The sequence below is a fragment of the Triticum aestivum genome, chromosome 4A (assembly GCF_018294505.1).
Source record: "Triticum aestivum cultivar Chinese Spring chromosome 4A, IWGSC CS RefSeq v2.1, whole genome shotgun sequence".
In the NCBI taxonomy this organism is placed as follows: Eukaryota; Viridiplantae; Streptophyta; class Magnoliopsida; order Poales; family Poaceae; genus Triticum; species Triticum aestivum.
Genome location: NC_057803.1, coordinates 136,066,701 through 136,080,730, shown reverse-complemented (window position 1 = coordinate 136,080,730; position 14,030 = coordinate 136,066,701). Strand labels below are relative to the sequence as shown.

The window sequence follows — 14,030 nt, the reverse complement described above, 5'->3', positions numbered from 1 at the left end:
GAGCTCGTCGTAAAGGGTTACGTCGACGCTAGCTTCGACACAGATCTGGATGACTCTAAGTCACAAACCGGATACGTGTATATTTTGAATGGTGGGGCAGTAAGCTGGTGCAGTTGCAAGCAGAGCGTCGTGGCAGGATCTACATGTGAAGCGGAGTACATGGCAGCCTCGGAGGCAGCACATGAAGCAATTTGGGTGAAGGAGTTCATCACCGACCTAGGAGTCATACCCAATGCGTCGGGGCCGATCAAGCTCTTCTGTGACAACACTGGAGCTATTGCTCTTGCCAAGGAGCCCAGGTTTCACAAGAAGACAAGGCACATCAAGCGTCGCTTCAACTCCATTCGTGAAAATGTTCAAGATGGAGACATAGATATTTGTAAAGTGCACACGGACCTGAATGTAGCAGATCCGTTGACTAAACCTCTCCCTAGAGCAAAACATGATCAACACCAGAATTCCATGGGTGTTTGATTCATCACAATGTAACTAGATTATTGACTCTAGTGCAAGTGGGAGACTGTTGGAAATATGCCCTAGAGGCAATAATAAAAGCATTATTATTATATTTCCTTGTTCATGTTAATTGTCTTTATTCATGCTATAATTGTGTTATCCGGAAATCGTAATACATGTGTGAATAATAGACACCAACATGTCCCTAGTAAGCCTCTAGTTGACTAGCTCGTTGATCAATAGATAGTCATGGTTTCCTGACTATGGACATTGGATGTCATTGATAACGAGATCACATCATTAGGAGAATGATGCGATGGACAAGACCCAATCCTAAACATAGCACAAGATCATATAGTTCGTTTGCTAGAGTTTTCCAATGTCAAGTATCTTTTCCTTAGACCATGAGATTGTGTAACTCCCGGATACCGTAGGAGTGCTTTGGGTATACCAAACGTCACAACGTAACTGGGTGACTATAAAGGTATACTACGGGTATCTCCGAAAGTGTCTGTTGGGTTGACATGGATCAAGACTGGGATTTGTCACTCCGTATGACGGAGAGGTATCACTGGGCCCACTCGGTAATGCATCATCATAATGAGCTCAAAGTGACCAAGTGTCTGGTCACGGGATCATGCATTATGGTACGAGTAAAGTGACTTGCCGGTAACGAGATTGAACGAGGTATTGGGATACCGACGATCGAATCTCGGGCAAGTAACATACCGATTGACAAAGGGAATTGTATACGGGGTTGTTTGAACCATCGACATCGTGGTTCATCCGATGAGATCATCGAGGAGCATGTGGGAGCCAACATGGGTATCTAGATCCCGCTGTTGGTTATTGACCGGAGAGCGATCTCGGTCATGTCTACATGTCTCCCGAACCCGTAGGGTCTACACACTTAAGGTTTGGTGACACTAGGGTTGTAGGGATATGTGTATGCAGTAACCCGAATGTTGTTCGGAGTCCCGGATGAGATCCCGGACGTCACGAGGAGTTCCAGAATGGTCCGGAGGTAAAGAATTATATATAGGAAGTGCTATTTCGGGCATCGGGACAAGTTTCGGGGTCACCGGTATTGTACCGGGACCACCGGAGGGGTCCCCGGGGTCCACCGGGTGGGGCCACCTGTCCCGGGGGGCCACATGGGCTGTAGGGGGTGCGCCTTGGCCTACATGGGCCAAGGGCACCAGCCCCAAGAGGCCCATGCGCCTAGGGTTTCAAGGGAGGAAGAGTCCTAGGAGGGGAAGGCACCTCCTAGGTGCCTTGGGGAGGAGGGATTCCTCCCCTTGGCCGCACCCCCTAGGAGATTAGATCTCCTAGGGCCGCCCCCCCCTTGGCCCTCCTATATATAGTGGGGAGATGGAGGACTTCTTACCCCTTGCCTTTGGTGCCTCCCTCTCCCTCTCCAACACCTCCTCCTCCTCCATAGTGCTTGGCGAAGCCCTGCTGGAGTACTGCAGCTCCACCATCACCACGCCGTCGTGCTGCTGTTGGAGCCATCTTCCTCAACCTCTCCTTTCCCCTTGCTGGATCAAGAAGAAGGAGACGTTACGCTGACCGTACGTGTGTTGAACGCGGAGGTGCCGTCCGTTCGGTGCTAGGATCTCCGGTGATTTGGATCACGTCGAGTACGCCTTCCTCATCCCCGTTCTTTGAACGCTTCCGCGCGTGATCTACAAAGGTATGTAGATGCAATCCAATCACTCGTTGCTAGATGAACTCATAGATGGATCTTGGTGAAACCGTAGGAAAATTTTTGTTTTCTGCAACGTTCCCCAACAAGAGACTCGTAGTAGCACGCTTCGCACTCCGGGTGTTCTATCGCAAACAAACAATAACATACATAAGCAACAAGCAAAGATGCGCAAGCGAAACTTAAATAAAAGAGGTTGACCAGAAAGTTCAACTTAAGAACTCCGGTTAGCAAAAAGAATCAAATCAAATGGAGTAACAAAACTCAAACGGCGAAAGAAACAAGATCCGTTTACTAATCTGGACCTAGGTCAAATTTTATAGTAGTAAAAACTTGTTCAAATTGATTAAACAGAAAGAAGGACTCGAGAAGAAGATCTAGGCGCTTGAATCGCCTGATTCCGACTAACGAGCGAAAAGATAAACAGAAACTAAGATCGGATCAGAAATCGCGATCGAGAATAATCGCAGATAAATCCGATAAAAGAAAACTGACGAACAGACTAACGAACGAGCGTTCGTTAGCTGTAACTAACGGGCGAAGAACCATTCGTTAAAACGAACGTACGGACGAACGTCCGCTAAACAGGAAAACCGGAAAAAAAATCGGCGATCCGAAAAAAACGAATCTAGCGTTTTCTAAAAAAACCGAATGGTTCAAAAAAAACCGGCAGCTCGGATTCCGGTGCGGTACCTCCGGCGAGGGGCTCCGGCGAGGCGGGGCTGCGGGGCGGCGGCTTGCGGGGCGGCGGCGGCAAGCGGCGGCGGTGGCTGCGGGCAGCGGGTTTGGCGGCGGTGGTGGTGTGGTGCTGGGGCTCGGGGGGGTGCGTATATAAAGGGCGGGGCGGCGACTTGGAGGAGGGGGCAAGGCGCGGCGGAGGCGGAGTCTGACTCGGACTCCGGTCCGAGCGGCGGCGGCGGCGGCCTGGCTCGGCTGGGCCTTAGGCCCAGTCGGGCGCGAGAACCCTTTTTTTTAAATAATTTCGCCGACGGAAATAAAATCATAGAAAAAAAATAAAAAATCTAAAAATGCCAAAATAAGTTTTCACCGTCTAAATAAAATATTTAGAACGAGATGAATATTTTCTTGGCCCTAAAATGCAATTTTGAAAAACGTGCAATTTTTCTAATGCAAACAAAATTACAATAAAAATCCAAATAAAACAAATATTTGATTTTAATATTTTTCCTCCAATATTTCAATTATGTTGGAGAAGTCATATTATTTCCTCTCATATATTTTAATATGAAATATTTTTGAAGAAAAAAATAAAACCATGGAAATCCCCAACTCTCTCCGAGGGTCCTTGAGTTGCTTAGGATTTTGAGGAACGCAAGACGAAATGCAAATAAAATATGATATGCAATAATGATCTATGTATAACATTCCAAATTAAAAATTTGGGATGTTACAATTTCATCTGCGAAAAGCAACCAATGCGGTACCGGCAGCTCCGGAACTTTTTCGGTTTCTATCCCGAAAAATTCACAAAAGTTTTCAGAATAATTCTGGCACCCTCCAAGAATTACCAGGCGTGTCCCGAAACCAATTTGACTTAATGATATACCCCGAAACAACTTTTCGGTTTTACGAAACTATTTCAGTATTCTCTCTTGGCGGAACTTTTCCGGTGATTTTCTCTCAGACACCCTGTCTAGTATTCAGCAGATAGATGATCCTTAAGCGTGTGACCCTATAGGTTCAGTGAAGCATATACATGGCTGGAACACTTTTCGATCAATGATCAACATTGGAGCCGTGGACAACCATATTGACCCCTATACCCACACGAATGAATATTCGAGTGAACCTCCAGTTGTCGTGTGCTATTCCTGTTGCTTCACGATATGTTACAGATACCTGGGGTGAGATTTACTTGCATCCCCGTGGATCAACAACTTGTCCACTATGCTAGTTACCTCGTTACCGGTTTTGTTCTCTTTTCTCGTTTCCGTGTTCCGGCATCCCTGTGATCAAATCACACTGTGTCTGGTCAGACGATGATGGATACCGTAACACTGAGAGGGCCCGAGAATATCTCTCCATCGTTGGAGGAGCAAATCCCAATCTTGAGCTATCAAGTTACTTGACACACACTTCCATGAACCCGTAAGCCGCCGTAATAGCCACCCATTTACGGATGACGTTTAACAAACGCCAAAGTTCATGAAGCAAGTATGAAGAAACTCGATACTCTCATGGTCTAAGGAATTATGCAAACATTAACCATCTCTGTGTTATTAACCATAAACTTGTGACGAATGTATCTCATAGCATAACATCAATTTGGGTCGATTCAACACAAGTGTTCTCCTAACATTGTGCCCTCAAAGAGAGAGAAGAGAGGGACCATGCATGTGTTGGTCAATTGCATGTCCAGACTCGAGCAAAGCTCCCTTACTTTTTTCTCCAAAATACCAGAATTTGAACGTCCGTACAGCTTCGCGGACTGATACAAGTCCCAATTGAATTACAAAAGTGAACAAATGTGTCCGGACATATACCAGCGTTTTACAGATCTCCCTTGAAGATGCCCTTAGGGCCATGGGTACGCGGCGGGACCTGATCCTTTCCGATGAGAGGGCTTCGTTTTTAGATATTTCTTTGAGTTTTTGTTGGGTTTTGTGTCTTCAAGAAGGCGAGAGGCGGCGGCTCTCTGAAGATGGTTCTCCCCGCCTGGCCCTCGTTTCAGTTGTGCGTCTAACATTGCCGGTGGACATGTGGAGGTGTGTCTCTGGTGCATTTGTCTTTGATGGATCTATTCGAATCTGGTCGTCTTTCGTCTATATTCGTGTGTTTTCAGATTGGATCCTTTCAATCTACGCTACTCTTATTCGTCTATATTCGTGTGTTTTCAGATTGGATCCTTTCAATCTATGCTACTCTTTATTGACGGCTGTTGTTGTTCTGATGCGCTGCGCCTTCGATTCGCTTAAATGCTCGTAGTCGTCACTAGGTGGTCTACGGATTTGGATGTGATTTTTATTATTTCTGGTTTTTATTGTACTACCATGATTGAAGATAAGTAGATCGAAAGTTTTTTTCGCGAAAGAAAAAAACACAAGTTTATGTACTATATAGCTAACATCTGCCAATGATTACCCGAAACTTGGAAGTTTTAAAGGTTTTATCTCAAATCAGAGAAATTCTCCACATATTATTTTTAGGAATATATATCAAAAGCACCCACCAAATGGCAAAAGGCATAAAAACAATTTCAAATGGCCCAGTAACAAAGTGCAAGAGCTTCTACCCATCAAAAGAAAAGGTGCCAGAGCTTCTGAAACATTCAAATTATTGGCCCAAATCATTCCCGTTTCCAGCTTGCTGCCGTGCATTTTCCAGGTTAAGAGAGGCGAGGAACTTTTGCTCGCTTACCTGACAAAGATTTATCAATTATACTACAGCAATGTGCGAGGAAAGGCACACACGCACAAAGCCGCACAAGATTGCACACACCAGCAGCAAGCAAACACATAACAGAAGCACGGCAGCCTTCTGGAACTCATATAAGTATCCTACCCAAAACATCATATTTACCGATAATGTTTCACAGCCGAACAGCTGGAAACACGAGGTGATTACAGCAGTAAATTACCGTGTGCCCACATGACTGGCCGAGTCGCAAAGAACAGAACGATGCATTCAGGCAGTCGAGTCCCTCGTCCTGCACCGCTGTAAAACCCGCAATCATTGAACTAAAGAAAGTCTCATCATGTGCTATCCTATATCTGGCTAAGCTTTTCCTGTAACCTAAACCCATGTAACTTTTGGTAAGGGCATCATCACGTCAGTTGGCTTCTCCACGCTGCAATGATCTCCTGAAAAGATGATCTGGAATCCGGAGGGCTCTACCATGCCCAGTCTACTGTACTTGTTCCTCTGTCAAAAAGCACAAGACAGACAAAATGTCAGAGAAGTGTGAATCCTGACCAGATGATTCCTAATTGTTCAAAGCAACATAATCATGTACTACATGATGAACAGGTTAATACTACACGTAGTACTTGTTAACAGTACTTATTCAGTGCTCATCTCTCTAAAATCTTGCAGTTGGTGTTCTACTGGAGATGGAACAGACTACAGAGCATAAGCAGAAAGCAGCCTTGCACTGTCGCACATGAGTAGTCTGATTAGAAATAATAGCATCGCATCTTAACATTATCTTATGATGAATGAATAACTCGAGGCTAATTTGAGGCTGGATCACACTGTTTTCTAGCAATAATGAATGTCTCACCAAATTTAATGATCTCATTGCTCATGATTATGCATAAGATGGTGCTCTCAGTCTCAGGAATTGCAGATTTGCAGGCATGTTGCGTCCAAATTCAAACGCCAATCAACAATCATTAACCATAGACAATGAGCAGATGGGCTCAGGCAACGAGAGAAAGCTCACCGACTAGGCCGCCGCTGGCTGCGGCGGCGACAGAGGTGTGTGTATCGGCGGAGGTGGAGATGGCGGCGGAGGTGGCTGGGGTTTGTGTATCGTCGGAGGTGGAGATGGCGACGTCGGCGAGAACCCGCATGCGCTCGATCTCTAGGCCCCGCATGGCCTCCAGCCGCGTCGCCTCCATCTGCTTGGCCGCCTCAACCCGCTCGTACGTCCCCGCCAGCCTATCCAGAGCAGCCGCAACCTCCGTGCAGGCCGCCCCTCCGTTCCCGTGGTGATGCTCCGCGGAGGAGCTCGGCGGCGACAGCGAGACGGCCGTCCTCCGCCGCTTGGGCACCGGCGGCCAGTCGCGGTACAGGGGAGAGCGGTTGTGGTCGGTCTCCACCTCGTCGTCGTCCTGGCGGTCCTCCCGCTGGACCTTGGGCGCGAGGCGGTGCGGGACGGAGGGGGCCTGGCGGAGGAGCTTGGCGAGGCGGCGGAGGGAGCCGGAGAGCGGCGGCGGCGACGAGGGCCTGGAGCGGTCGGCCCGGAGGCGCTTCTTGAGGTAGTCCATGCGGTTCTTGCACTGGTCGACGGTGCGCGGCGCGCGGCCGTCGGCGGCGCGGCGGGCGGTGACGGCGGCGGCGCAGGCGCGCCAGTCGGAGGTGCGGAGGGGGCCGCCGCCGGCGCGGAGGTGGCGCGGGCCCCAGGCCTCGAGCAGCGCGGCCGTCTCGCCGTCGCTCCAGGGCTCCGGGGTCCACGCGGGCGGGGCCGGCGCGGGGCGGCGGCGGCGGTGCGCGATGGCGGACATCGGCGCTGGCTTCGGGAGGGAGGGAGGCGTGGCGTGGGTGTGCGCGCCTGCCGTCTGAGCCTGAGGGATCAATGCGAGTGACGGGGGTGCCCCTCGGGGTCGGACCCCGGAGGCCCTGCGCTGCGCCTTATATATATATATATATAGGCGCGTCTCGCGGTGGTGCCGTACCTGCGTCGGCGACTCCTACCGTCCTACGCAGCCCATAGCGGTGCGTCGCAGCCTCGCAGGGAAGGGGAGAGGAGGGGGGAGGTTTGGTCCAACCCAACCGTGCCTCTTGTGTGTGCTGCGCCTTGATTTCAAACAAAGCCTCTCCTGGTTAGGATTAGGAATTTTGGGGATCCATCTTCCCTTCCCTTCCCTTCCCTTGCATTGCCAACTCTCAGCTTCCTTCATGATTCAACTCGATCCAGACACAAACACTGGATTATAATCCTACTACTGATTCAAAACTACTAGCTACGGTACATGGTAAGTGCGGAGTACAACCACAAATGCAGTAAGTAAAACTAGATGTAAAACAAGATACAGTGAAGCACAAACACTACTACTCCTACTCTACTGGATTTTCAGCCTAAACGCATCAGCCTGCAGACCAAATCCCCTGTCCCTGCGCACACAAAATACAGTAGAAACCAGACGTAAGATGAAGAAAAAAACTGTATTGTCGCTGACAGGACTGGGAATGGGACAGAGATCATTTAGTTTTTGGATTACCATGATGTTAGTTGCCGTGGACTTGTTCCTCATTCTCCGCCTTCACTTTCTTGCGCTCCAGCTTCACGTCCTCCGTCTCCTCCTCCTCCTTCATCTTCATCATGAGCATCTCCTTCATGAACTTGAGCCTCTCCATCTCCACGCGCTCGTGCACCTCCGCCAGCCTCGTCATCTCCGCCACCAGCTTCGTCACGCTCACCCCCGCCGCCGAACCCCCAACCAACTCACACCCGCAGCCGACCACCTCCTCCTCCTTCACGGTCGCCGGCGTCTTTGCCAGGATGTCCCGTAGGCTCGAAAACTGGCGCTTCGCCGGGACCTTGGTCGTGCCGACCGATCCACTCGCCCCCTCCACCTTCTTTTTCTCCTTCTTCACGGACGCCTCCGGCTTCTTGGCGCCGAAGCCCGGAGGCCCGCCGCTGGGGTCGGCCAGGAACGCCCGGAGGTGAGCAAAGTGGCGCCACGCCGACGTCGGCTGCTCCTTGGCGGCCTCCTCCGTGTACCGAGCCTTGAGTGCAGAGATGCGCCTCTTGCAGCCGGCGGGGTTGCGGCTGAAGTCGAGCCCGGCGGCGGCGTGGTGTGCGTCGACGGCTCTGCACACGGAGTCCCACTCCTCCATGCTGAGGGAGCCTCGGTTGCGGCCGAGGTACAGCGGGCCCCAAGCGTCGACGAGAACAGACGTCTCCTCGTCGCTCCAATGCATGTCGGACGAACGGCCGGCCGGCGTGGGACTGGGAACTGGACTGAGAGTCTGAGAGTGCGGGGTGGTTGCGATCGATTTGAGCTACTTTGCTCTTATAAAGCAGCGGCGTACTGAACCAGCTGCGTACTCAACGACAGTAAATAAGTAAATTGATGAGGAGGTTTCGGTGGTGGTTGCGCTTGACGGCTTGAGCAGGGAGATGGTTCGCGTTGTGGCAGTGAAGTGCCTTATAAAGCGGTGCGTACTGATTACTGAACCAACTGCGGCCACACTCAACTACTGACGTACGTAGATTTATGGGACAAGATTCTACTACATAAAAAAGGCAGTTGGCTTTCCGACATGTGAGTACTGCATTTGGGGCGTGTTTTTTTACTTTAGAAATCTCGCATGCTTTATTATTCAAAAAAAATTGTCATAGATACAAGGTTTGGGTCATGGGGTGTGTTTTGTTGCCCGCATGCAGTCCAACCAAGCCCACGCGGGATGTATGCAGTCTGTTTAATTGCCTGGGCTGCATGTGGTTTGTGGCCCGCGCGGACCTTAAAGCAGGCCGCAGCCTGGCCCGGCGGAAACTGCTGAATCGGCAGTTTCTCGCGAGCCTGGCTCGGCGCGGCTACGCGTGCGAGGCAGTTGCACGTCTCAGGCAGAGCGGGAGACGGAGGGGACGTCTCATAACTCGCCCCCCACTTTCCTGTCACCGCCCTAGTCGCATTGTTCCCACCACTCCCTCTCTTCCTCACAGCCCCTCTGTCCTGAAATTGTCACGGCAGATGTCCTCGTGAAAGGACTTAATCGCGGAGCCATCGCTACGGGTTAGCTTGAAAGGGGTTAAACCGGACAAGGGGACACGGGAGTTTATACTAGCTCGGCCCCTTCGATGAAGGTAAAAGCCTACGTCTAGTTGTGATTGGTATTGTTAGGGTTTCGAAGGCCAGGGAGCGAATCCGCTTTGTCTGGCTCTCGAGTTGTTGTTTTTTCTTTGAACCGCCACAGGGTCACCCTTTATATACTCAGGAGGACCCCGGCCGGTCTACAGAGTCCCGAGGCTGGCTCATACAAGTGTCCGCCTCGGTCTCCTCTTTCCTATCTTATAATATTAGTTTATACAATCATGGCGATTTACTACCATGGGCCCTAAATCGCCCGCGGGCTCTGGGCCTCTAAGCCTTATCCGTAAAGCGCCATCTTCTGGGTTTCCTTGGGCTTCAGCATAGGTGAGGGTGAACCGGCCCCTCCTGGACGGTTTACCCTTAATGGTTATATCCTCAACATTAGGCCCCAGATTGATTTGAACCTGTTCATGTCAATCTTCAATCTTTAGAAAAAACTACTTGACTTTCTGACAATTCTCGTAAACCGTCATATTGTCTTCTCCCTGTGAACTTTCGTGAACCGCCATGACGTTATCTTCTGACACCGCAGTAAATCATTGTGACGTCATCCCTGTATAAAAAGATTTATGAAGATTCCTTTCTCTTTAATTAATTCCCGAAGATCGAGGCGACAGCTACATCCTTTTTTGCCGCTCCCGACTCCTCAATTTTCGCGCCTGCTATTTTATTCCACTTCCCTTATAAATAAGATCGGGGCGCCTTCCATTTCCCCCCTTTCCTATTCACATCGTCTTCCTCCTCGCGACCCGAAGACCTCAAGCATCGCCGCCGCCGCCGTCGTCGATCTTCCAGTCTGCACCAACAAGGCCGCTGCATCACCCTGTTCATACCAGATCTCTTAAGATACTCCGCCGCTGTGTGTCTCTGGTAAATACTCCTTCCCTTTACTTGTTAAATCTGCATTAGGGTTTCGAAGTTTCTTCGGTGTTCATCAGTGTTCATCAGCACTTCCTCTGTTTTTCCTTTAGCATCGTACTGAATCTAGCTAGGCCTGATAGTTTCCCCTTGCGGCTGGATCTGTAGCTTTAATCTACTGTACTACAACATCTTACTGTTCCTGTATAAATCCTTATCTGAACCTTCTCTGTTTTGTTTAATACCATTGTAAAGCTCAGAAAAATTTGTCTTTTGAACAACGGTAGATCCAAAATTATATCACCATCTTATGAAACTTGTTTCCGCAACACTTGACAAATTTTCAGATCGGGTTCTGCTTCCAATGGGCGGTTTATCCTTTAGTATTGATAATCCATCGTATGTCATTAGCCCTCTCTTAAACCGCCATCTAGACTTTGAACAGCAATGCCTGGTTCACTTCATACGTATACCTTGAATTGTCGGTTTAACATTTGACAAACACATATGAACCGACAATCGTAAACTGTCCATTTTCCTTTTACAGACTTTGTAAGATGACGAAGCAATTTGCTGCTTGCAACTGGGTTCCATCTCGGATCACAGAAACGCAAATCAATGAATATGTCACCACATGCGCTTTAGCTTCAAAAAATGTCCTCCATTGGCGAGTTCTTGGCCCTGAGTGCCCTCCTGAGCCTCAAGATGGAGAAGTGATTGTGTTCATGCAACATTTAGCTTGAGGTTTCAGTCCTCCCGGATCAAAAAATTTCCGGGATGTTCTTGCCAGGTTCCAACTTCATCCTCAAGATATTGGACCAAATTCTGTGTCCAACATATGCGACTTCCAAGTATTCTGCGAGGTTTACCTGCAAGAAGAACCAACTGTCGACCTCTTTAGATCTCTTTCACTTAAACCGTCGGACTGAATTTTCTGACAGACCCAATACTGAACTTGGCGGTGTGTCAATCCAAAAGAGGAAAGAGGTTGAATTTCCTCACGCCAAACTTCACAGCCATCCAAAAGACTGGAACCAAACCTGGTTCTACTGTCAAAATACTGCCCCTGCTGAAGAGAATCCTTTACCGGGCTACCGTCCGCACCGGCTCAGCAATAATCACCCTTTACCTCAGAGATTGTCTGCCAAAGACCGACAAGCCTATGCACCTCAACTCGCCAAACTCCGGGCTTTCCTTGCCAATGGTTTAACTGGTGTTGATCTCGTCCGCTGTTGGATTTCATGGTGCATTCTACCTTTAAGCCGCCGGCCCGGACTGATGTTTGAATATACCGGCAATACCAATGATCCACAACGGTTTAATGAAATAGAACTGACTGACGATGAAGTCACTGAAGATGTAAAGAAAATACTTGACGAACCGCTCACCGTATGTACTCAAATTGGTCTGCGTCCTTTTTATGCCTCCAACAAACCGCCAGCGGTAAAGACTTTAACCTTGTACTTTTCCTGATCCTTCTCCGCTTTGACACTGCTATAATAACCCTTTGTGCAATCTCATAGGCCAGTAGCTCCTTCTGGAAAAGGAAATCTCAAGACAAAGCGGCTAAGGCTCCTCATGTTAAGACCAAGGTCATTAAGAGAGCTGCCAAAAAGAAAACTGCTGAGTCTTCGAAACCGCCAGAGGATGTCGGTGACTCGGCTTAAGAGGTAAAGTTTGACTCCCTTGACTTCTATTCATATATTTTACTGATAATGATTACTCCCAGGATGATGCGAAGGCCAGCCATGCAGATCATGTTGAGGTAATTTGTCTTTCTGACTCAGAACTTGTGTCGGTTCAACGATTTTGCCGTGCAGTTCGGAAAATGAAATGCTCTCACCCTGTTGCTCATTTGGATCAAAAACTTTCTTTGAAGACACAGCAAACCGAAGGGCGTCGCACAACCCGGCACAGTGGTGAACAGGTCACTTTTTCCGATTTACCTCATACACCAAACCGGAAACGTCGTCCAGAGGTTGCTTGTTCTCCTGAAAAACATTATCTTTTGAAAGGTTTCTTCCGATGCCCTCTCAATCCATCTGATTCAAACTATCAGGCATCTTCTAATTCGTCTGGCGGTTCATCAACCACTCAGCTGCCTCCACTGAAAACCGTCCCTGGGTAAGCATGCAGTCCTCCCTTCTCCTTCATAATTCGGTTAATCATGCTAATCCTTGTTTTAATATTAGTGCTAAAGCTCGTCTGAGTAAGAAGGCCAAGACCAGTGCCCCTACCGGCGAAGTTGAACCGGAGAAAGCTCCTGAAAATCCTGATAAAAATCTTGATAATCTCATGGATAATTCTGTCCCGCCAGAGCCAACTAACAACGCTGATCCGCCGGAAGCTGATCCGGCCACACATGAGGACACCTCAAGTCCACACGCTATACCTGCAAGTCCGGTTGCTGATCCACTGAGGTCAACTGCTAATCCGCCAAACCCAGCCAAAGATGATGACGTTATTGTTACTGGCACTGCTTATACCGCTCCGGGCGATCCAGTTATCTTGGCAAAACATACCGCCAAGGATGAGTTTACTTCTATGGGCAAGAGGAAGATGGAAGCTGACTTGTCAAAATATGCTAATCTTTCTGCCCAGGATCTTCATTTCGGATTCTTGAACCGGCTTTATACAAGCCGAGATAATGAGGCTGACTTGGTAAATCTGATGAAGGAACGCTATGAGGTAAACATTTTCATCCTTATCTTTGTATTTGTACTGCCTTGTATCTTGTAGCCCCCAAGGGCCGGTTTAGCTTGTAAAGACAAACTGGGACTTTTGAATTTCCAAACTGCACATTGTTGACTTTTAAGTTTTTTGAACAAATACACATTAGCCCCCAAGTGCCAGGATTGAAACTTGTATGAATTCTCGGGACTTTGAATAAGAAGTAAGAAAGAAGCAATCCGCATTAGCCCCTAAGTGCCAGGATTGAAACTTGTATGAATCCTCGGGACTTTGAATAAGAAGTAAGAAAGAAACAATCCGCATTAGCCCCCAAGTGCCAAGTGTAGAACCAGTTGTATGCTTGGGACTTTTGATAAAATATTGATATGCTCCTCTGATTGTGGCAGACTGACATAAACCATCAACGGACGCAGATTGCTGATCTTCAAGAGAGTATCAAATCTCATCAAAAAGAATCTTCTAAAGCCAAAGATGAACTTCGAGCCGCTTTAACTTCCATAGAACAACTGAAGGAAGAATTCAAGACTGAACGTGCCAATTGGGACACTGAGAAGGGTACATTGCTGAAACGGGCTGAAGACGCCGAATCTGCTCTTAAACCGGTGGCAGAAGAGCTTTCTGGGTTGAAGCGTCAAGTGAACGCCATGACCTCCGCAGTATTTGGTAAGTACTCCTAGCAAGGCATCTGAAATATCCATCTTGTAAGGTGCCGGTTGAAATATGAAATTCTTAAACTGTTGCAGGTAGCCGCATTACTCATCTGGGCTCAGATGTACGGATGAAGCTGAAAGCAGCATATACTCTGCTTGAACAACTATACG

General features: G+C 48.6%; 2 protein-coding genes across 2 annotated transcripts; both read right to left on the bottom strand.

The window, feature by feature from the left end:
- Positions 1 to 5,671: 5,671 nt before the first annotated feature.
- Positions 5,672 to 7,555, bottom strand: LOC123085588 (uncharacterized). The gene is made up of 2 exons (XM_044507252.1): positions 6,564 to 7,555; positions 5,672 to 6,043 (listed from the first exon to the last, which is right to left on the bottom strand). The coding sequence occupies exons 1-2, from the start codon at positions 7,345 to 7,347 to the stop codon at positions 6,027 to 6,029; spliced, it is 801 nt and encodes a 266-aa protein (XP_044363187.1). The 5' UTR covers positions 7,348 to 7,555; the 3' UTR covers positions 5,672 to 6,026.
- A 219-nt stretch (positions 7,556 to 7,774) lies between these two features.
- Positions 7,775 to 8,951, bottom strand: LOC123085589 (trihelix transcription factor ASIL1). Its single transcript, XM_044507253.1, has 2 exons — positions 8,065 to 8,951; positions 7,775 to 7,957 (listed from the first exon to the last, which is right to left on the bottom strand). The coding sequence occupies exon 1, from the start codon at positions 8,765 to 8,767 to the stop codon at positions 8,072 to 8,074; it is 696 nt and encodes a 231-aa protein (XP_044363188.1). The 5' UTR covers positions 8,768 to 8,951; the 3' UTR covers positions 7,775 to 7,957; positions 8,065 to 8,071.
- Between the last annotated feature and the right edge of the window lie 5,079 nt (positions 8,952 to 14,030).

Coding starts and splice junctions, on each gene's coding strand:
- LOC123085588 (XM_044507252.1), bottom strand. CDS start 7,347: ATGTCCGCCATCGCGCACCGCCGCCGCCGCCCCGCGCCGGCCCCGCCC.
- LOC123085589 (XM_044507253.1), bottom strand. CDS start 8,767: ATGCATTGGAGCGACGAGGAGACGTCTGTTCTCGTCGACGCTTGGGGC.